Below are 21593 nucleotides of genomic sequence, written 5' to 3'. Positions count from 1 at the left end.
TCTCCCCGTGCATGCGTGGGTTTTCTCCGGGTACTCCGGTTTCCTCCCACATTCCAAAAACATGCTAGGTTAATTGGCCACTCCAAATTGTCCATAGGTATGAATGTGAGTGTGAATAGTTGTTTGTCTATATGTGCCCTGTGATTGGCTGGCGACCAGTCCAGGGTGTACCCCGCCTTACGCCCGAAGACAGCTGGGATAGGCTCCAGCACCCCCCGCGACCCTCGTGAGGAAAAAGCGGTAGAAAATGAATGAATAGTATCTGCCCTAATGACTGGACAGGACACACACACATACACATAATAATTGGTTCACAAATAAGTGCCTCAAATTTGTGTCATTCTGATTATATATAGTCAGATTTAACAAATTAAAGGCAAAATCGAAAAATGATCTTAAGCATTTTCAAGTAAAACTGTCAAAACCGGTCCACATATATTTATTTGGTATCGAATCGATACCTACATTCGCCGTATCGGCCACACCGACCGGCGGAGCGCTTTGGTTCTGAAAAGCGGAAGTGGGCGTTGATAGGCGGACACGTGTCACGTGTAAAAGCAAGGGAAAACAAACAATGCCTAAAAAGCAAGAAAGTGGAAGAAAGGCGGTGGTTCGCTGAAGATTGCGATGACTGGCGATATCGCGGAGTGACGTGTCATGTCAGGACATCGAGAGAGACTCTACTAGTTTGGGAGGGAGGACGGCTGCAGCCATGGCGGACACCAAGATGTGGAAGGGACACATCGTCCATCAGCTGAAACACCGAGACCAGCGGCAGCACCACATGTTCCGGGACCTCATCGGCTTCTGTACGACCGGCCTGTACTCTTTTTTTTATATTCTTCAACTAGCTTGTGGGTCTGAACCACACAGCCCCATAATAGTCAGTAAGAATGAGCAAAACAAACACTTGGATGTTCTTGTCCAATGGTGGCTGATTTAGAAGCTTGTGTCGTGCAAGTAATTCAATCATTGGTGTGTGTGAATGTAAGGAAACATTGCAGTGCATGGGAAGATGCAACAGGTTCGACTGGTTCTGTCGGTCTAGATGATTCAGTAGCTCCACAACAACAAATAAATACTTTACATGTTTTTCCACGTCAATCTGATTCCATTTTCATCCGACTGTTGGCAGACTCTCGAATGCTGGAGAAAACCAGTCTGACCAACTTGTTCCTCAGCTCCTCCACCAGGTAACGCTTCTGCGCACACACATATCCCAAACCATTAGGATTTACTTATTGTTTTTCACTGTGTGTGTGTGTGTGTGTGTGTGTGTGTGTGTGTGTGCAGAGTGTCTGACTGTGACATCAACAACTCATTGTCATGTCTTCTCCTGGAGAAGAAAGCGCTGAAGAAGACCACCGGAGAGGTGACTTCATTTTAACTTACTAGTTGTCGAGTGGCGTTACACAGCATTAAGACGTACACTTCCTGTTCAGTGCAAAATAAGCTCCAAACAGTATTAACCTGTATTGCACAATCCATTTATATGTAGCTTTCAGATTTCTAGCCAATATAAGAAAACAAACTGTATTTCATTCATTGCAATAAATATAAAAATATAAATGATATATTAAGTACAAAAGCACAAAATCAAGATGATACAAATAAAGACGTGATATACACTATTAACAGTTGCATACATGATGATCAGGCCACAGGTTTATTGCACAGTTTATTGCATGGTTCGATGCACGGTCATTGTACAGGATTTTTGGAACAGTTTTTGATATGAATATAAATAAAATATATATACATTCATTCATTATCCTCACGAGGGTCGCGGAAGTGCTGGAGCCTATCCCAGCTGTCTTTGGACTGGTCGCCAGCCAATCACAGGGCACATATAGACAAACAACCATTCACACTCGCATTCATACCTATGGACCATTTGGAGTCACCAATTAACCTAGCATGTTTTTGGAATGTGGGAGGAAACCAGAGTACCCGGAGAAAACCCACGCATGCACGGGGAGAACATGCAAACTCCACACAGAGATGGTCGAGGGTGGGATTGAACTCGGGTCTCCTAGCTGTGAGGTCTGAACGCTAACCACTCGGCCGCCGTGCAGCCGTATATATACATTCATTCATTCATTCATTCATTCATTTTCTACCGCTTTTTCCTCACGAGGGTCGCGGGGGGTGCTGGATCCCTATCTCAGCTGTCTTCGGGCGAGAGGTGGGGTACACCCTGGACTGGTCGCCAGCCAATCACAGGGCACATATAGACAAACAACCATTCACACTCGCATTCATACCTATGGACAATTTGGAGTGGCCAATTAACCTAGCATGTTTTTGGAATGTGGAAGGAAACCGGAGTACCCGGAGAAAACCCACGCATGCACGGGGAGAACATGCAAACTCCACACAGAGATGGCCGAGGGCGGGGACCGAACCCTGGTCTCCTAGCTGTGAGGTCTGCGCACTAACCACCAGACCGCCGTGCCGCAGCGTATATATACATATACTGTAAATTTGAAATAGCATTTTTAGTTCTGTTCAAATTCTAAACAGTGATTAATCACTATCTGTATTTCTGCACATTTTAATCTCAACATTATTTCTCCCAAACCTTAAAAAAGGCCGTAACGCTGTCCCGCTGGCCGAAGGTCCAACAGCTGAAGATACCCAGCTAACAACTGTCTGATAGCAACTCTTTCCCCGCCTTTCTAACCTGGTCCCTGGAAAGTGTGTAATCGTAGATAGCTTTCATAATCATGATAATTCATGACATAAACGAGGAATGTTGACTGAATATTATTTTCGGTAATAAGTACAGGATATGTGGTGAATCATGACTTAATTAAATAATGATAATAGCTGATAATGACAAGTAAATCAGTGTTTGACGTGCTGTCATTGTGTCATATTGTGACATTTGGGGTGTCCCGCCCCAAATACATCTGGTGCTACATTATAATGCAACTTTTGTAGCTCGTCCTGCCAACTGCGTACAGTAGATTGCATCCAAACCGCTTGTAATAAGACAACGTAGCAGGAGAGATCAGTGTTGCTATATTCAGACCCCTCTAGATTGTTTTGTAGAAAAGAAAAGTTACTCACGACAAATGTAGCGAGTGTTTCTGGTGACTCTAATGTGAAAGCATACATCGCTCTTCTCAACGAGCAGCGGGTCCTCCTGTTCTGTGTTGCAGTTAGCTTATCAAGTGGTGGAGCTGCAGCAGCAGATGAAAATCAAAGAGAAAGTGTTGGAGGGTCAGCGTGACAGGTGAGTGTTGCACACGTGCACAGCGATAGATTCCTGGTGTCAGCGTGACCGTTTGTGCTCAGGCTGCTGCAGGAGGAGCGCTGGCTGGCGGGAGCGCTGGATGTCCGCCAGCAGCTGCGGGCGCGGGTGGAGCGGGTTCAGGAGGAGAACCAACTTTTGAAGAAGAAGTACGACGGCCTGATGGAGCATCAGAGGTGGGCGGAGTCGCATCTTCGGGAGGAGAAGGTCAGAGGGAGTCGCCTGCTGGAGGACATGATCCACCCCAAACAGCAGGCCGCCGCCCGCATGAACCACCGCAACGAGAGGCGTTCCAGGTGTGGGAATCTAATGCCTTCTCCTTGTTGGCCGAGAGTCATTCTTGCACCTACTTTATAGGGAAGTATATATAAGGAAGTAATAACTGTACTGTTACTTAATGGTGCTTTAGGATGGCTCTTATATTACATTACTACTGGATATAACTTTATTGATCACTCGGCCGTGTGCAGGGAATTTAAGGTTCCAGTAGCAGCAAAGAATGCAAAGTAAAAAAACCCCCAAAAAACGAAATAAAATGGAAAATAAATAGAATAAAAAAAGTCAAATAAAGTTATTAATAATTATAATAATAAAATAAAAATTAATTAATAAAACAGATATAAATATAAAATAACATATTACTACAATAATAAAAAAAATGTTATTAATACAATAATTCAAACAATAAAAATATTCATAAAACCATTCATTCATTTTCTACCGCTTTTCCTCACGAGGGTCGCGGGGGTGCTGGAGCCTATCCCAGCTGTCTTTATATATATAAATAAAATCAATAATAAAGAATTCCGCAATCCTAATGAGGATTAAGCGGCATAGAACATGAGGGAAATAAAAAAAAAAAAGAACAATAAAAGTGCCAATTCTTACAATTCTTAACAGTTCTAAACAATTCTATACAATAATGGCAAAAGCTAAATTATTGCACATTGTTTTGTTAAAAGTGCACATATTTGTCAAAAGTCCCTGGTCCCTCACTTAGGACGTTGTGGTTCTGAGGTCTCTTCCCATTTGTTGTCTTCCAGCTCCTTCAGCCTTTCAAACCTGAGGAGTTCGTCACTCCAAGAAACCTTGCCAGAAAAAAGTCAAGGTCGCCTCTTGAGGTGAGCTCACCCCCTTCGACCTTCCTTTCAAGCCGAGGTCACAACTCAACCTCTGTTTCCTTTGGCAGGTCGGCCTCGGCAAGCTCACCAAGTAGACTGTCGACCATCAGGGAGCTGTTCGAGTGAGTGCTCACTTTATTTTGGAAGCAGGGAACCTCCAATGGTCTCAAACTGGAGACCCACTTTTATTTAAGTTTTATTTAAGTCCTTACTACAGACTACACATATTATGTGCCCAAGGTGCCTTTTACAGGAATTTAAGGCATTTTGTTAAGGACATAATTAGGATCATAACTTCTGCCTGCATAGAAATAATGCATAATACTAAATACAACATAATTACAAATAAAGATATCAAAATTGCAGAAATTTGAATGCACAATGATGATATCCTGTATCAAGGAGGAAGATGACTAAAGGATGACAAGAGGAAGTCAGGCATCAGTTGTCCACACATTTAAATGAATGTTTTATGAAGTGTCTGCGACCCAGCCAGAATGGATCAGATGCATCAGCTCCTCATCTGGACCAGGTTGCCCAAACTTCACTGAGGGCTGCATACTGAAAATCATAGGATGCGGGGTGTAGGGGCACTTTGATGTTTGAATTTTAAGAATATAAACAAAACTTATTAAACAAAAATTGTATGAATAGTTGTTATATTGTCCACATTGCAGCTTCTCTTTATGTTGCGTTTTTGCTCTCTTTCTCCCTTTTCTGGGACTGATTATTTGCTAATTATAGCCACAAAGTGGCTAGGTTGGCAACATTGATCCCTCTTGCTACATCTTCTTACATGGCAAAATCTCGAAAGTCATGTTTCTCTTTACAGGAAGAGGCGGGGCCACAGCTTCTGTGGTTTGGAGGAGGACCTGCTGTGTCCTGTCGGAGTTTCTATGCTAGCCAGAGTTCCTGTCCACGCTCTGCAGGTCCTGGTAAGACGCAATATGGAGTCATGTCCAAGTCTGGACTCGAAATAGCCAGAATGAAGACCTCCGTTAAGGTGCGTTTTTTTTCAATCCACAGGATGCACATGAGCAGGGAATCAACGCAGCCAGCTGCTGCTCTAGCTCCGCCCTGCTGGCCAGCGGTGGAACAGACAGGGTGGTCAAACTGTGGCACGTCAAAGCAGGTACGCCGCCCGGGTTTTGCCATAAAGGCAACACGACCCGATCGAACTTGACACGCTTCCATTGATGTCATCAGGCACCCTGAGACACCGCGCCACCCTGGATGGGAGCACGGAGGGCATCACCTGTGTGGAGTTTGAACCCACGGTGAGTACACTCGCCGTCCGCACTGTGCTTTTTAAAGACGAAGGTTTGGCTTTTGCAGGGTCACAGAATTCTGGCGGGGTCGTACGACAAGTCGGCTTTGTTGTGGCGTTTGGATGACCCCGTTCCCAAGGTAACGGCCTAATGCTGTGCAGCGTTTGGCATACATTTGACATATTTGTGGTGTGTGTGTGTGTTAGCTGACTCTGACGGGGCACAACAGGAAGGTGACCGCTGCGAGGTTCAGTCTTCATCAGGTGGTCACAGGAAGTGCAGACCGCACTATCAGACTGTGGGACCTTCAGAGAGCCGCCTGTAGGTCACGCCGTTCTCTGATAAGTCATCAATACGTGGATCAATACAACACGGTGACTTGTGTTGCTCAGGTGTTCAGCTAGTGGACGTGTCGTCTTCCTGCAGCGACGTGGTCTGCTCTGAAAACCTCATCATCAGCGGACATTTCGACCACAAGATACGATTCTGGGACACCAGGTTGCCTTTTTTTAAAAAAACATGAATTCAGTGACACAATGACACATTTGAGCGTCTTTTTTCCATCTCAGGCTGGCCAGCTGTGTTCATGAGGTGGAAGCTCAGGGCAAAGTCACGTCATTGGACCTCAGCACCGACCGCCGCCAGCTGCTCAGCTGCTGCCGCGATGACGGCCTCCAACTGCTCGACGTTCGCCGGTGGAGCAGCCAGAGCGCCGCCTTCAGGTAAGTACATATCGAGCCTCGTCACGCGTCTTCACGAGCTGACGACTCGTGTTTGTGTTTCAGAGCTGAGGGCTTCAAATGTGGAAGTGACAGCACCAAAGTGGCCATCAGGTTAGTTTTACAAATAATAATACAAAAAAAAAATCAAGCAAACCTGCAAGTTTGTTTGTGCATCAACCCCTTCTCTTCTCAGCCCAGACGCTGGCTTTGTGGCGGCGGGATCAGCAGATGGCGCCGTCTACGTTTGGAACGTCTCTAGTGGCAACCTGGAGACACGCCTAGGGGACAAACACAGGTCACATGTCCTTAATGTGTAGCTACTTTGCAGCTAATGTGTCGCTAACATGTAACGAAGGTGTGGCTAATACATTATGAGTGTGGCTAACATGTCACTAATGCGTGGGTAAGTTGTGACTAATATGTGGCTAGCATTTTGCTATTATTTAGTAAAGGTGTGGCTAGTGTGTGGCTAACATGTTGCTAACACATGGTAATGCAGGGGCTAAAATATCGGTAGTATATGGTAATGTGGTGACTAACATCTAATGTCTGGCTAGCATGTGGCTAACGTGGTATCTTAAAAGTTAGTAACGCCTTGCTAACATGTGGCTAACAAGTCACTAACATTTTACTAATTTGTAGTCAATAGCATTTGGCTATTATTTAGTAAAGGTATGGCTAGTGTGTGGCTAACATGTTGCTAACACATGGTAATGCAGGGGCTAAAATATCGGTAACAGGTGGCTAGCATGTCAATAATGTGTGGCTAACATTGTGGCTATTGTGTCAATAACATGTCACTAACATGTAGCTAACAAAGCTAATGTGTGGCTAATACGTCACAAACACATGGTAATGTGGTGACTAACCTCTAATGTCTGGCTAGCATGTGGCTAACGTGGTATCTTAAAAGTTAGTAACGCCTTGCTAACATGTGGCTAACAAGTCACTAACATTTTACTAATTTGTAGTCAATAGCATTTGGCTATTATTTAGTAAAGGTATGGCTAGTGTGTGGCTAACATGTTGCTAACACATGGTAATGCAGGGGCTAAAATATCGGTAACAGGTGGCTAGCATGTCAATAATGTGTGGCTAACATTGTGGCTATTGTGTCAATAACATGTCACTAACATGTAGCTAACAAAGCTAATGTGTGGCTAATACGTCACAAACACATGGTAATGTGGTGACTAACATCTAATGTCTGGCTAGCATGTGGCTAACGTGGTATCTTAAAAGTTAGTAATGCCTTGCTAACATGTGGCTAACATTTTACTAATTTGTAGTCAATAACATGTGGCTAATGTGGTGGCTATCATGTCAATAACATGCTAATGCGTAGCTGTGTATAGCCACTAACATGTGGCTACAGTTTGGCTCACGTCATTAACCCGAGGCTAACATAACAATTACTTCTGGTAATGCGGTGGCTGCCATGTCTAACTTGCGGTAATATGGGAGCTAACATGTCATCAACTCGTGGTAATGAGGTGGCTAACATGTCATCAACGCGTTTTAATATGGTGGCTACTGTACAAAGCAGATGAACTCAGATCATTTCCAGCCCCCGTTAAGTGAGGTTGTCATTTAAATGTTGCATTTCTTTCGTTCTGCAGCGCGCCTATCAGCGCCGTTTGCTGGTCAATGTCCGGCGAGTATGTGGTCAGCGTGGACAAGCGGGGACGGGCGGTCCTCTGGAGCGACATCTGAAGCGAGTCGTCTGTCGCAGTAGCAACAGCTAGCGTGCAATACCACACACCACCACAACTTACGTTTTTAAAAATCCATGAGCGAAACTGAAGGGCTCATTCGTTATCAGCAATCATCACGACATTGACACAGCGCCATCTTTTGGCCACTAATGAGCACTGCCCCTACTACCTCATGTAGGAATGAAAATGAAAATGAATAGAGTTCTTGTGTGGACTGGGATCAAGTGCTGTCTTTCACAAGGAGAAGGAGGGACCATTTTTTTATAACTTTGATCTTTTTATAAGTTATTTATTTTTTTGTCACCTTTCGGCATTTTATGGAGTATTTGAGAAAACACCTATTAAAATCCACGTTTGAAGCAAATCAATAAAAAAATTGACAAATTGACTCAATTTGTTTTTATTTATTTGTATTTCAATTTGTTTTTCATAAAATAATTAATTGTTTAACGAGTTAACCATTAGGGCTACATCTGAGATTTTGAGAATAGCGTCGTAAATTTACCAGAATAAATTAATACATTTACGCGAAAAGGCGAAAGGTCACACTATGGAAAGGGGGGGACTTACTGTATGTGAGGGGGCGGGGTATGGAAGGTGGAAGTAAGAAGGGCTGTTTTGCTGCCACGGTATAAATAAAAGCTTACCTGCAGCAAGAGGTAAGTTTCCTCCCTTCCTGAAGAGCTAGGATCTATTTTCCCTCTGACTCGTATTATTACCACTTTAGTCTTGAAATCTCTGATTTAATACTCAGCCGGGCTGTTTTATGTTCATGTTTAATAATAAAGAAAGAAAAAACCACAGGAGGCCATGACGCCTGCAGGGAGTCACAGTCCACTGTCAGACATTATTTATGGTAATCACTCCTGGCCAAAGCTTGTTATTAATAATTGACCTTTTCATCATTTCACACTTTTCTGACGCGTCGTCACAAAAAACACAAGTCCACTTTGAAAACCTCCTGAGACCCAGCAATGCAGGGCGCAGGTTTTGTCTTAGAGCAATTATGAAGACAGTAAAACCTCCTCTGTAGTGGACATGGGGCCCTTGTCTGTGACCAGCGACCATTTCTGGTCTTGGTGGACACTTTTGGCAACCAAATGTGAAAGCATGTATCTCAGCCAACAGCAGCGAACGTCCATGCTGTTTTACTAATACTTGTAAGTGTCTCACAGCTTCTGTCCGTATTCAATACAAAACGCCAAATAATGATGGGGAACAGCCTATGGAGTGAGGTTGAACATTAATAAAACAGCGCTTGCATCGGCATTGCATTTTACCGGTACCCATAAACGCATCGCGATGAATCTAGATTTCTCCCGTCAATTGCATCCATACCCAGTGATTGAGCCGATGCACTCGCATCGCGCACATGCGCATCGATGTATCGATTAATATCGATTATTTTCCACACCCTTAGTCTATATGTGCCCTGTGATTGGCTGGTGACCAAACCAGGGTGTACCCGATTTCTATTATCTATTTCATTATTACTTTTTAGAATTATATATAAAATATTACAATTAAAATCTAGAAAGATAAAAAATAAAATTGTGTATATATTCTAAATTAATAAATTTCAAACAATATGAAAATGAATTCATTAATTCAGTCAATAATTTTATTTTATTTATGATATATGTTTTTATTAATATTTTTTATTTTTGAATTATTCATTAATTCATTAATTCCTTTTCTACTGCTTTTTCCTCACAAGGGTCGCGGGGGTGATGGAGCCTATCCCAGCTGTCTTTGGCCGAGAGGCGGGGTACACCCTGGACTGGTGGCCAGCCAATCACAGGGCACATATAGACAAACAACCATTCACACTCACATTCATACCTATGGACAATTTGGAGTCGCCAATTAACCTAGCATGTTTTTGGAATGTGGGAGGAAACCGGAGTACCCGGAGAAAACCCACGCATGCACGGGGAGAACATGCAAACTCCACACAGAGATGGAGACTCGGGTCTCCTAGCTGTGAGGTCTGCGCGCTAACCACTCGACCGCCGTGCCGCCCCAATATAAAAATATGTATGTTAATTTTTTTATTAATTACAATACAAAAAATAAAATGTAAATCAAATGACGTGAATATATGGGAACCATTGATATACTGTAACAATAGAATATAACTAAATAGCCAAGTGGCGATAAAAGGACTTTCCACTTGTTTCTCATCAAAGAAGAAAAGATGAAATAATGATTCAGTCAGCAATTCAAACTGGGGGGAAAAAAGTGGGTGCCAACGTTTAATGCGTGCCTAGGAGGAAGGAAATGAAAAAGAACGCTCATCTTTTATTGGTTCCCTTTAAATGCGCACACGTGATCATGGTGGGGAGGGAAGGGAGAGGAGGGGGTCTTCAGTGAGCTTTTCCACTGATCATGTGACGCATCACCACACAGAGACCACTTCCTTCAGTTTCCACGGTGACAGGATCCCTCCTCCTCCTCCTCCTCATCATCTGCATCACCATTAGTGTGTCCACTTGCTCCTCATCGCTGCCATCAGGATGGGAGATAAAGGAACCAGGTAGCATTTTCTCTTTATACATGCATATTGTATGTATGTGTGTGTGTGAGTGTGTGTGTGTGTGTGAGCGTGTGTATGTGTGTGTGTACACGCGCGCAGCATCGTTTCATGCCAGTCACGTGAGGTCTAATTTGGCCGTAAATCCTGAATGGGTGTTTTGTGTGTGCTCTTTAATATCGCAACACACAGGAAGTGTGTGTGTGTGTGTGTGTGTGTTGATGTGTTGTGCTGTGGTGGTGTGGAATGTGGTTACCATGACAACAAGTTCAGAACCACTCATCTCCAGATAGGATAGGATAAAAGTCTGTAGTAATGTGAACCGTAAGCCGACCAGGAAGCGGAGGCGTTAATGAGACAGAGACAGGAAGTTGCCCATGATTGACAGGAGACCCGAAGATACTTTTGGTTGTGCGGAGGCTTTCGTCAAAAACTGTACGGTGGCCGATGAACACAGAACGTGTCCAGACACCATAAAACAAATGCACAGTCACAAACACACTCTAGGATCAAACACAAATGTTAAAGAAACAATGCTAACCTCTGTTTTGCTGCAGCATTTTTCTCTCTTGCAGGTTTTTTTTTTTTTTTTGGGGGGGGGGTGTTTTGGGTATTTTGCAGCATTTGTTCAATCTTTATTTTAATATAAATATTTACTTTAGTATTTCATTTATTCAATTAGTTACATTGTTGTGTGCACCGTGTTTACCCACAGGACTGCAATCTATCTGTGGCGGTAGGTTATGTTGACAAGAGCGGTACGCGCTTTCACTTTAGTCGCCTAAAGTATCCAGTAAGGCCAGGAAAAAGTTGCTAGATTTGTCGCTTCTCCCCAAAAAAAAAAATCTCCAAGTCTGTAACACCGATCCCTCCTGCTACGTCTTCTTCTCTGGCAGACCAGACGCGTATGAGGTGTGTTGAGAAGCATGTGTTAAGTTAGGATGGAATGACAAGCTACATTCACAGACAGTCCCGTTATAATGTGTTTATGAGTGATTTATTCTTGGTGGGCCGCCACAAATAAATATGTTCTGTGTGTTTGGGGCGTTCGGACGTCGTGTAAAATGGTGAATTTTGAAGAGCGGCAGAGTAAAATGTTTTACCGTGTTTAATTTTTCAGAGTGTTTAAGAAAGCAAGTCCCAATGGGAAGGTAGGTCTTCTTCGTCTTTTACTTCCTTTTCCATGTGGATCGGATAATGTGGGCTGCCCCTAGCAGCTGATTGGCTGGTGGTTCCGTTTCTTTAGCTGATTTGCCGTACTGAATTCTAATCCCTCCAGCTCACCGTCTATCTGGGGAAGAGAGACTTTGTGGACCACGTGGACCGAGTGGAGCCCGTGGGTAAGTGTGGCTTTTGAAAACAAACATTTTGCCAGATTTGACTGTAAAAAAGTCCTTTTTCCTGTTGTCAGATGGCGTGATCCTGATTGATCCCGAGTACTTGAAGGAGAGAAAAGGTATGTCGATAGGCTGTTGTGTGAATTCCGTCTCCATGCAAGCTGGGTGATTGTTCCTTTGCGTGTCTGGCTCAGTGTTTGTGACGCTCACCTGCGCATTCCGATACGGTCGCGAAGATTTGGATGTTCTGGGGCTGACCTTCCGGAAAGATTTGTTTGTGGCAAACGCGCAGGTGTTTCCTCCTCTGACAGAGGAGACGAAGAACATGACTCGTTTGCAGGAACGTCTGATGAAAAAACTGGGAGAACACGCCTACCCGTTCACCTTTGAGGTACCCTTTCTTCTTTTTGCTACTTTATTTCACACCTACAAATAAATATTCATTTCTTCTTCTTTCCAGATCCCACTGAACCTGCCCTGTTCTGTCACCCTGCAACCAGGCCCCGAGGACACCGGCAAGGTACAGTATTTACCTTGAACCTCAGGTTCAACATTAGTGAGGGTGATAAAAGGTATGGATGTGTATGTTCAAGTTCAAGAACACCAAAGTTGATTTTCTATTTGGTGGACGTATTATGATTATGATGCTGGAGCCTATCCCAGCTGTCTTCGGGCGAGAGGCGGGGTACACCCTGGACTGGTGGCCAGCCAATCACAGGGCACATATAGACAAACAACCATTCACACTCACATTCATACCTATGGACAATTTGGAGTCGCCAATTAACCTAGCATGTTTTTGGAATGTGGGAGGAAATCGGAGTACCCGGAGAAAACCCACGCATGCACGGGGAGAACATGCAAACTCCACACAGAGATGGCCGAGGGTGGGTTTTTTATCATCATTAGAAAAAAAACATAAAAACACCCCTATAGTCAACTTTACACTACTCTTACCCAATATAGTAAACATAAGAGAAAAATATGACATAATGTAAATGCACATGTTAGGACGGTTCCTTTTTGACTTCCTGTTTCGTACAGTACTTCCTGCGGTGGCTACCGTCTCATCAGTGTAACATTACTGAGACCTAGTGACCAGCGTAGTACTTATCTCAATGTATTTGAATGCCTCGTCTGAATGCCTTATTTGTATTTTACTTCCTTTAGATATTTTTAAGCTTGAAATTGTTTCATGTGATGATCTCGAAAAATTTTACAAAAAACTGTGAAATTTGCAAAGTGGCAAAGGAAAAGTGTCAATCTTGCACCATATAACTGCGGTGTGTTCAAGTACAAAATAACGACATGAAAAAATGGTGGGCTTTCTAACCGACTAACATGAAAGCGTGTGTCGTTCCGAAGAATGATTGTGTAGTGAACATCATGACGGATTATGCAAATGAGACGGTGACGTGACCGCGTTGGTGTGGCTGACAGTCCTGATGGACGTGTGATATTTCAGACTCTGGCTTGGAGTAAACCAGGAGAGGAGAAGATCAGATTTCCCGCAAATGTTATCTTCCAAAAGTGCACCAAACAACGCTGACATGCGATGTCATCATCATTGAACCCATTGAACCATTATGGACGTCTTAACGTCCATAATAACCTTAAAAAAGGTCGACATATTGTTTGCTCCCCAGGCCTGCGGTGTGGACTTTGAAGTGAAAGTATTTTGCGCAGACAATGCTGAAGAAAAGATCCACAAAAGGTAAAAGGCCGCATGTCTCGCTCAACATGCATTATGAATGGAAATGCACACACGCATTAGTAGCCCAAACATTTCCTGAGCCATGCGATCAATAACGTTCTGTCTAATTGTGGGCCGGCTAAGAAGTTATGAACGTGATCCAATTATCTGGCACGCAGGAACTCAGTCCGACTCGTGATAAGGAAGGTTCAGTTCGCTCCCGAGAAGCCCGGACCTCAGCCCACTGCCGAGACCACCAGACATTTCCTGATGTCCGACAAAGCTCTGCACCTGGAGGCGTCTCTGGACAAGGAGGTGCAGTTTTGGAAGTGGAAGGAATTGTTCCTAACCGAAGTACTCAGTTAAGCCATAAGAACCCACAGTGACACGCGTGTTAGCTACACCTCAAATGTCCTCAAGTTCAGCTCCTGAACTTGACTTAAACTCATTGACTCTTGTATAGCTACATTTTGGGATGGTTGTCATGTGACTATCCCAAGACATGGTGTCCCTTTTGCCAGGAAAGACAGAATATTAGGGCCACATTCAAAAAAAATGTATCGTATTTCAACAATAAAGTCATGAATTTATGAGAATAAAAACGTAAATGTATGAGAGAAAAAGTCATAAATGTACAAAACTAAAAGGGAATATTACGAGAATAAACTCAGAGATTTATAATTTTATTCACGTAATGATTTTTGATCACAACATTACGAAAATACAGTCTAAATATACGAAAATAAAGTTGCATATTTGAGAAAAAGGTTGTAAATTCACAAGAAAAAAGCATTACTGTATTATGAGAATAAACTCGTAAATTTCTGACATTCATATGATACGTATTTTTGTCATAATATTACAAAAATACAGTTTACACAAAATTTACAAAAATAAAGTTCTAAATGTACAAATTTCTTTTCATATTACCGCTTTAAATTTACGATTTATGAGAACGCAGTTGTAAATTTACAAGAATAAAGTTGTACATTTACGAGTTCATTTTCGTGATGTTTCCTATTTTCTTGTGAATTTACGACTTTTTCTCAAAAGTGTACTATATTCAAGAATAAAGTTGTAAATTTACGATCTACGAGAACACAGAAATTTACTAGTTTATTCTCATAATACATATTTTTTCTTGTGACTTTACAACTTTTTTTCTATATAATTTTCAACTTTATCCTCGAATAAACTACAATTTTATTCATATAAAATTACATAAAAGTTTTTTTCTTGTAAATCTATGACAATACAGTCGTAAATGTGTGACAAGTCCTAAATTTATGACAATAGAGTCGTAAATTTACTTTATTCCTGAAATCTGAGATTTTAATACTCGTAACTTTTCCCTTGCCTGAGACAGATGTAAAAATCAAGATGTGACCTTTGGCCTTGGGTATATTAAGACTTATTTTCTCGTAAATGTACAACTTTTTTTTCCCCTCTCTTCTTTTTTTTAAAGCAGCCCCAATAGCTGTAGAAATGAGCTTTGCTGGCAAAACAGACACCATTTCCACTCGTAAATTTATGACTTTATTCTTATAAACGTATGACTTCCATGAAATCTCAGATTATTTTTAGATATTATGGCCCTAATACTCCATGGCCCTTTTTAAACTGATTCTTTTTTCTTTTTATTGTGGCCCTAACACGTGGTTGTACATTTCACACCCATTTAGTTTGAATGATTTAGGGTGTTGAATGTTCCAATTCAACTTCATTTATTTCTTCAATTAATTTCCATAAAACAAAATTGGAAAAGTATTCCAATTGGACTTTTATCCTGTTTCAAAACCCCACAGATGTGTACTGTGTGTTCCATAAAAGGGTCTAGGTCAGGGGTGGGCAAATATTTGGACTCGAGGGCCGCATTGAGTTAACAAAATTGTCTGGGGGGCCAGAACATATACGTATTTAACACACACACACTATTTTATGCTTATCATTTTCCTTGAATTATTTGTCTAATTTTATCTGTAAAAGTGTTATCCTATATCAGTTGTATGTCCCTTTTTTAGGAGCACTTTAAACATCACACCACATCAAACTATGTCATTTAATTTGACAGTTTTGTTGTTTATTTTTTACTAAATCAGACATCCGACTTGCAAGTCATGTTGCCAGTTTGTATGTTAAAAGTTGAAGTTACTTAGAAAGCAACTGGCGGGCCGGATTCAAACGCTTGGTGGGCCGCATGTGGCCCCCGGGCCGTAGTTTGCCCACCCCTGGTCTAGGTTCTCCTAGTGTTACCCTTTTTTTCCACCTTGCTACCAAAGGAGACTGCGCTGGCTAGCATGTTCTTGTGTGCAAGTACTTGTATGAAAGCTAAAGCTGAACTTTCAGATTTACTATCACGGCGAGCCCATCAGTGTCAACGTTCATGTCACCAACAACACCAACAAGACGGTGAAAAAGATGAAGGTGTCAGGTACGTGGTGTTGTCTACCTGGCGTCAAGGTCCTATCATATGATAACAATATGTATATCATATTCAAGCGCATGTCTTCCTGCAGTGCGACAATATGCTGACATCTGCTTGTTCAACACCGCCCAGTACAAATGCCCTGTTGCTACCGAGGAGTCGGAGTGAGTCCCTCTCAGATACAGATACAGATACTCATACATAATCCTCAGATCACTTTCAGGCCTCCACCAAATGTGCATAAAAAGCAGACACGGGCGAGCCTCCTTTTGTATGATGACACTTTTGTGCTACATTTCATGTTGGGATGTTTTATGTTATGACATCTCGTGTTACAAATGTTCATGTTTTCATTTAGTGTAAAAGCATTTTGTGTTGTCATTTAATTTCATTGATGTTTTGTATTATTACATTTCGTGTTATGACATTTCAAGTTATGTTTCACATTACATTTTCTATTATGTATGGCCTTTCGTGTCGCAACATGTTGCATTTCCTGTTACGATGTTTCGTGTTATATTACATGTTACGTTTTCGATTTATGATATTTAGTGTCGCGACATGTTAGATTTCCTGTTATGACATTTCATGTGATAACATTTTGTGTTACGTTTTCTATTATTTATGGTATTTCATGTCCAAATATAAGTTACATTTCGTGTTATGACATTTCTGATATGGCATTTGATGTTATATTTCGTTTTATTTGTCGTGTTACAGTTTGTTTTGTGACCTTTCATGTTATATAATATATATATCATATTTTTGTTTATGGCATTCTGTTACGTTTCATGTTGTGTTCCGTGTTATGACATTCTCTTTCACAACATTTCGTGTTATGCCGTTTCATGTTCCAACATTGTGTTATGTTTACTGCGCCTCGTGTTATGCAGTTTCATGCTATAATACTTAAAGGTTTTGTTTCGTATTACATCGTTCTGTTAAGCTGCATTTCACGTTACATTTCATATTTATCATATACGTATATTTTAAAAAATATTTATATCTTTTTCATTTTATAATAGATGAGCGTGAAAAAAGGTTAAAGTGAAAAATGAAGTGAAGATAGACATGGTTAAATGCTCATTGGCAGCTTGCCTGGTCCAACGCTACAACCATCATGAAGGATAAAGATGGTATCTTAGAACATGTGAAAGGATCTTCTCCTATGAAATAGACAGTGATAACTAAGCAATGTAGTGGTCATATTGTAGTAATAATAATAATAATAATAATAATAATCTGCCAGTTTCTACTTCACCATAAATGGACTCATTGTGTCAGAGAAAAATGGCTTCTTAATGGCTGGTTTCTCTTCTCAGTGATGTTGTCGCTTCCAGTTCCACCTTCTGCAAAGTTTTCACCCTCACGCCTTTTCTATCCAACAACCGAGAGAAACGAGGCCTCGCTCTGGATGGAAAGTTGAAGCACGAAGACACCAACTTGGCCTCCAGCACGCTGTGAGTCCAGATGCATTCATGAACACTTGGACATTTCTGATGTTTTGCTTACATTGCTCCATGTGGTCAGGTAAACATGTAGTATGTATATGTGTGTGCATTCTAAATATGCTAAGGTCTTATTGGTGTGTGCAGGTTACGCGAAGGAGCCGATAAGGAAATGTTGGGCATCGTGGTATCGTACAAAGTCAAAGTCAAGCTGGTGGTGTCTCGAGGCGGGTTAGTAACGTTGTTGCATTGTCCTGAAGAGATGGACAGAAAGACTCTACGGACACTCCGCTGCCCCCTAGTGGAAGCTGGCCGTGGAGGTCATGATTGTGTCGGTTGAAAAGTTGTACGTGTTTTTTGTGCACTGCAGGCTCCTGGGAGACCTGGCCCCCAGGTAACCTTTCACCTTTCCGAGATGTCGTCAATGTTTGCAGTTGAGATCGTGTGACTGATTTCTTCCCCAGTGACGTCTCGCTTGAACTTCCTTTCACGCTGATGCACCCTAAACCCTTGGAAGAATGTCCGCACGGAGAAGAAGGTAACCTAACAGCTACAGACACATAAGCCACGGAAGGCACGTTGGGCGTTATCATGTGACCTCTTAAAAAAAACAATAATGGCATCTTTTTGCCTTTCAGCTCCTGATGAAGCACAAAGTGACACAAACCTCATCCAGTTTGATGCCAAGTAAACACTGTGTGTGTGCGTGGCCCGTGCGTTAGCGTGTGTGCATTTGTGCGTGTAAGTGTGTGTGTGTGTGTGCATGTTCCGGTGTGTGCCTGTTAAATGATAACTAGTCAGATTAATCAGTTTTCAAATTAATCATGATTAATCACAGTTTTCAACTGTGTCTACAATATGCCCGTTTTTACTGAATTTTGATGAAAGAAATCAATGACAGGACCGGATTTTATATATATATATATTTACCGCTCCAGATGAATTTAAAATTCCAATCAAGCTGCGAGGACGTTATTGTGTCTGCCATCATAAGCGAGGCGTGGCATTACATGATGCTAAGAATGCTAACAGTCATTGACAGTCCTATAGTTTGTGGTCCTGCATTACCGTTTGTTGATGTGTTCCTGCGTGGGTTTGCGTGTTCGGGTGTGTGTCTGTGTGTATATGCATTGGTGTTTTTGTGTGGTCATGTGCATCTGTGTGTGTTTGTATTTGAATGCATTTGTGTTCAAGCGCGTTAGTGTGTGCGCGTTCATTTGTTTGTGTGCATGCTTTTGGGTGCGTTTGCATTCGTGCCTTAGTGTATGTGTTTGTGTGTGTAGTATGTGTGCTTGCATTTATGTTCGCTTCTGTGTGTGTGTGTGTGTGTGTTTCCATCTGTTAAATCGATAGTGTGATCCCATTAAGTTGATGAGTGTTGTATGTCTTGTGTGAGCTGTCACATGACATCAACACCACAAAATAGCACATTGTGTAGAATGTACACATAAAAATAAATACATCATCACCATGTATCAATATTGTATGAAATATAAAATGTATAATTTATTAGAAAATCTATTTTGTGTTGGCAGCGATGATGACATCATCTTTGAGGACTTTGCTCGCCAGCGGTTAATCGGGGCCAAGGATGAGGAGGATGAGGAGCGTGTGGATTCGGCCCAGGTTCATGACAGATAGAGGTGATAAAGAGCGCCACCTACTGGTCAAAGAATGCCAGAAGGTTTCCACATGTGATTGTCTTCTTCTTCTAGAATACGTCGCTAGCGGCCGCCCGGGGAGGCCTCGTCCGTGTCTGCATGGCGACGGCGGTGGCGTGACGAGACAACGGAGCGATGAGAAACACTGATGAGCCGCATGAAAATCTAACACGACAATTTCTCATCTACCTGCTTTCACTTTCCAAATCTTCATGGAGGCCTTTGATGTCAAACGTCACATGAAGATTTATTCTATTTTCTTACCAGTTGGTTACTTGGTATACTCGTAATACTTTACCGTACTAGAAATGTACTGCATATGCATCCACAAGCCAATAGATAGATATGTATTACAAGTCTATAGCTAGATGTATATGTATTATATCATATACTGTAAATATATACATCAATAAAAGGCGCATATGCATATAAAAGATACCATTCCGCATTCAAAGAAAGGTCTTTGCAGAATCTGTGATCTTGAAAACATTGTGACATTTCACGACAGTGAATTTGGGTTTTTATGAGCTGGAAGTATAAATTAATGAAGAAATACTTTGAGTTTGACTTGACTTGAATCGAGATGCTGAAATAAATCAACTTTTCATATCGTATATCGTATAAATATTCAACCTACACAGATAATGTATGCATTATACTGTATAATATACAGCAGTTCCCACAGGACTGACATCTATTTGTGGCAGGTGTGGGCTAGATAACGTTGCCTAATTTGCATAATTCGCCATGATAGGTGTGCATGTCATTTTTATAGCTGCTGTGGGAGACAAAAGGTGAGCTGCTTTCCCACGACCTGGCCCACTGCTCTTTGTGACGAGCAATGTGTTTACATTCATCCTCGACATAACGCCACATACACAATAAAAGGCTTTAAAAAGCACCTGACGCTCATTAAGAAGCCAAATTAAAACAATAACTGAAGCATAAGCAACTCCAGAGTCATTTACACTTACCATTTTGTGTTTTGAAGGCGACCAGTCTTCAAGTTGGTCCATGTTCAGTTGGTCCATGTTCAGTTGGTCCATGTTCTGCAAGCTCGTCATTTCATCTCTAAATGATTCCCCCTCCTCCTCGAAAACTATCAATAGATAACACACACAAATCTTTGCACTTTTCTATTGTGTAAAGCTCCATACTCCATAATTCATAAAGCGGGAAGAGGGAAAAACAGTCCTACCGGATCAGCACGTCATCGGTAATGAAGGAATTCAGTTAGTTTTGGCTGAAAAACAAATCTGTACCAAAAATCCTGACCTGTAGAAGACAGAAAACATTTATTCATAATTCACATTGTCAAAGTTTCCCAATAAAGGAGATATTCAATTCACATTTCTCATATAGCAATAAAGATCATCACACACAATACAGTTCAATACAGTCCACCTGCTCTTGCCTAGCAAACATTACAAACCAAGACAAACATCAAGACAATATAGCCGAAATCATAACGCCACAACAAAAATTCAAGCAAATGAGAACACTTTAGGATTCGTCATGAAAGAATAAGTTAAACAAGTAAGGGGGGGCGGCATTTTTTCTGTAATGGAGTGTTGGGCACGCTCTGCACTGTCCTATTCCTGTTCTTTCAAATCAAGTTTTTACACAGAACTAGCGGCTAAAAATTAAATAGTGTCGATTACAAAAGGTGTAGGTAGCTTACCGCTGGGTTATTTTATCCGGAATTCGGGTAATATGGACGGGAATTGTGGTTTTGGATGCTGCCAGTCATGACAAGAGCCGGCTGATTGCCTGCACGTGCTGGGATTTCCTCGTTACCGCCTTGGGCATTTCGCGTCAGCTGACTGACATCACGTGACAGCTACATTTGCTACGATGCCATTGGAAAATGACAGTAATACTTGAACTATCGAAATTATTCCAATGGTTTCTGAAGGAAGAGGCTTTTTACCATTTGTCTGTTTTACCTCTTTTTGCTTTGGGGGGGGGGGGGGGGGGGGGGGAGGGGCGGTCCTCTGGGGACCAAGGTACAAGGTAGGTAGGTTCCCTACCTCTGTTCTAAGTGGTCAATCGGGCCCTGAAGATAAAATGAAAGATGGAGCTAAGTTCCACTGCATGGGCGGCCACAGATTCTATCAGGACCAGGGCTTTTATTGATGTGAGTTCGGGAGTTTCTATACTGTATCCTTCCGTTCTATCTTAATGTGCTGAGTGTCCACCAGTGTCCACAAGTTCCAGATCCACCAGAGTTAAAATCAGTAGTGCTAAAATGGTTACAAAAACAATTAAAAAAAACAACCAACACAGTCATGGCTATGTTGTGGTTCTGAAGACCCACAATAGTCTTCATGCTAGACCACACAGAACCCAGCCTGTTTGCTGCCATGCTCTCCTCCAACTTGGTTTGACAAGTTCTCCTTGAGTTGTGTGTCGAA

The 21593-nt window shown here is 41.9% G+C and overlaps 2 protein-coding genes and 1 long non-coding RNA gene across 5 annotated transcripts; 2 read left to right on the top strand and 1 right to left on the bottom strand.

The window, feature by feature from the left end:
* The first annotated feature begins 547 nt into the window (after positions 1-547).
* Positions 548-8470, top strand: LOC131134259 (protein Atg16l2-like). Its single transcript, XM_058079331.1, has 17 exons — positions 548-809; positions 1136-1193; positions 1294-1372; positions 3165-3238; positions 3301-3552; positions 4300-4377; positions 4446-4499; positions 5210-5312; positions 5404-5509; positions 5584-5654; positions 5713-5784; positions 5852-5966; positions 6038-6143; positions 6215-6367; positions 6431-6478; positions 6561-6662; positions 7987-8470. The coding sequence occupies exons 1-17, from the start codon at positions 713-715 to the stop codon at positions 8078-8080; spliced, it is 1662 nt and encodes a 553-aa protein (XP_057935314.1). The 5' UTR covers positions 548-712; the 3' UTR covers positions 8081-8470.
* On the bottom strand, positions 4741-21043 carry LOC131134268 (uncharacterized). 2 transcript variants are annotated; one of them, XR_009131373.1, is made up of 5 exons: positions 20861-21043; positions 20378-20454; positions 20154-20278; positions 6522-6645; positions 4741-6439 (listed from the first exon to the last, which is right to left on the bottom strand). It is a non-coding gene; the product is annotated as an uncharacterized LOC131134268 (long non-coding RNA). The 2 variants fall into 2 exon arrangements; XR_009131372.1 differs by lacking the exons at positions 4741-6439; positions 6522-6645 and adding an exon at positions 19000-19274 and having other exon boundaries at positions 20861-21025.
* Positions 10472-19958, top strand: arrb1 (arrestin, beta 1). 2 transcript variants are annotated; one of them, XM_058079335.1, is made up of 17 exons: positions 10472-10618; positions 11736-11766; positions 11895-11955; positions 12027-12071; positions 12147-12343; positions 12413-12472; positions 13575-13666; positions 13825-13960; positions 15992-16076; positions 16162-16234; positions 17393-17530; positions 17666-17749; positions 17889-17912; positions 17983-18056; positions 18157-18205; positions 19054-19161; positions 19234-19958. In XM_058079335.1, exons 1-16 carry the CDS (start codon positions 10599-10601, stop codon positions 19157-19159), a joined length of 1275 nt encoding a protein of 424 aa, XP_057935318.1. In that variant the 5' UTR covers positions 10472-10598; the 3' UTR covers positions 19160-19161; positions 19234-19958. The 2 variants fall into 2 exon arrangements, with proteins under 2 accessions (XP_057935318.1, XP_057935319.1); XM_058079336.1 differs by having other exon boundaries at positions 13599-13666; positions 19234-19955.
* Positions 21044-21593: the final 550 nt, after the last annotated feature.

The sequence above is a fragment of the Doryrhamphus excisus genome, chromosome 8, assembly GCF_030265055.1.
Source record: "Doryrhamphus excisus isolate RoL2022-K1 chromosome 8, RoL_Dexc_1.0, whole genome shotgun sequence".
Taxonomy (NCBI): domain Eukaryota; kingdom Metazoa; phylum Chordata; class Actinopteri; order Syngnathiformes; family Syngnathidae; genus Doryrhamphus; species Doryrhamphus excisus.
Note: the sequence above shows the minus strand (reverse complement) of the source record. Positions and strands in the feature narration are given on the sequence as shown.

Bases quoted from the DNA above. Each gene is read 5' to 3' on its own strand.
- LOC131134259 (XM_058079331.1), top strand. From the start codon at position 713: ATGGCGGACACCAAGATGTGGAAGGGACACATCGTCCATCAGCTGAAA. The intron at 810-1,135 runs GTACGACCGGCC...GACTGTTGGCAG, and splicing joins CCGGGACCTCATCGGCTTCT to ACTCTCGAATGCTGGAGAAA. The intron at 5,967-6,037 runs GTAGGTCACGCC...TGTGTTGCTCAG, and splicing joins GGACCTTCAGAGAGCCGCCT to GTGTTCAGCTAGTGGACGTG.
- arrb1 (XM_058079335.1), top strand. From the start codon at position 10,599: ATGGGAGATAAAGGAACCAG. The intron at 16,077-16,161 runs GTACGTGGTGTT...GTCTTCCTGCAG, and splicing joins GAAAAAGATGAAGGTGTCAG to TGCGACAATATGCTGACATC. The intron at 16,235-17,392 runs GTGAGTCCCTCT...TTCTCTTCTCAG, and splicing joins GTTGCTACCGAGGAGTCGGA to TGATGTTGTCGCTTCCAGTT.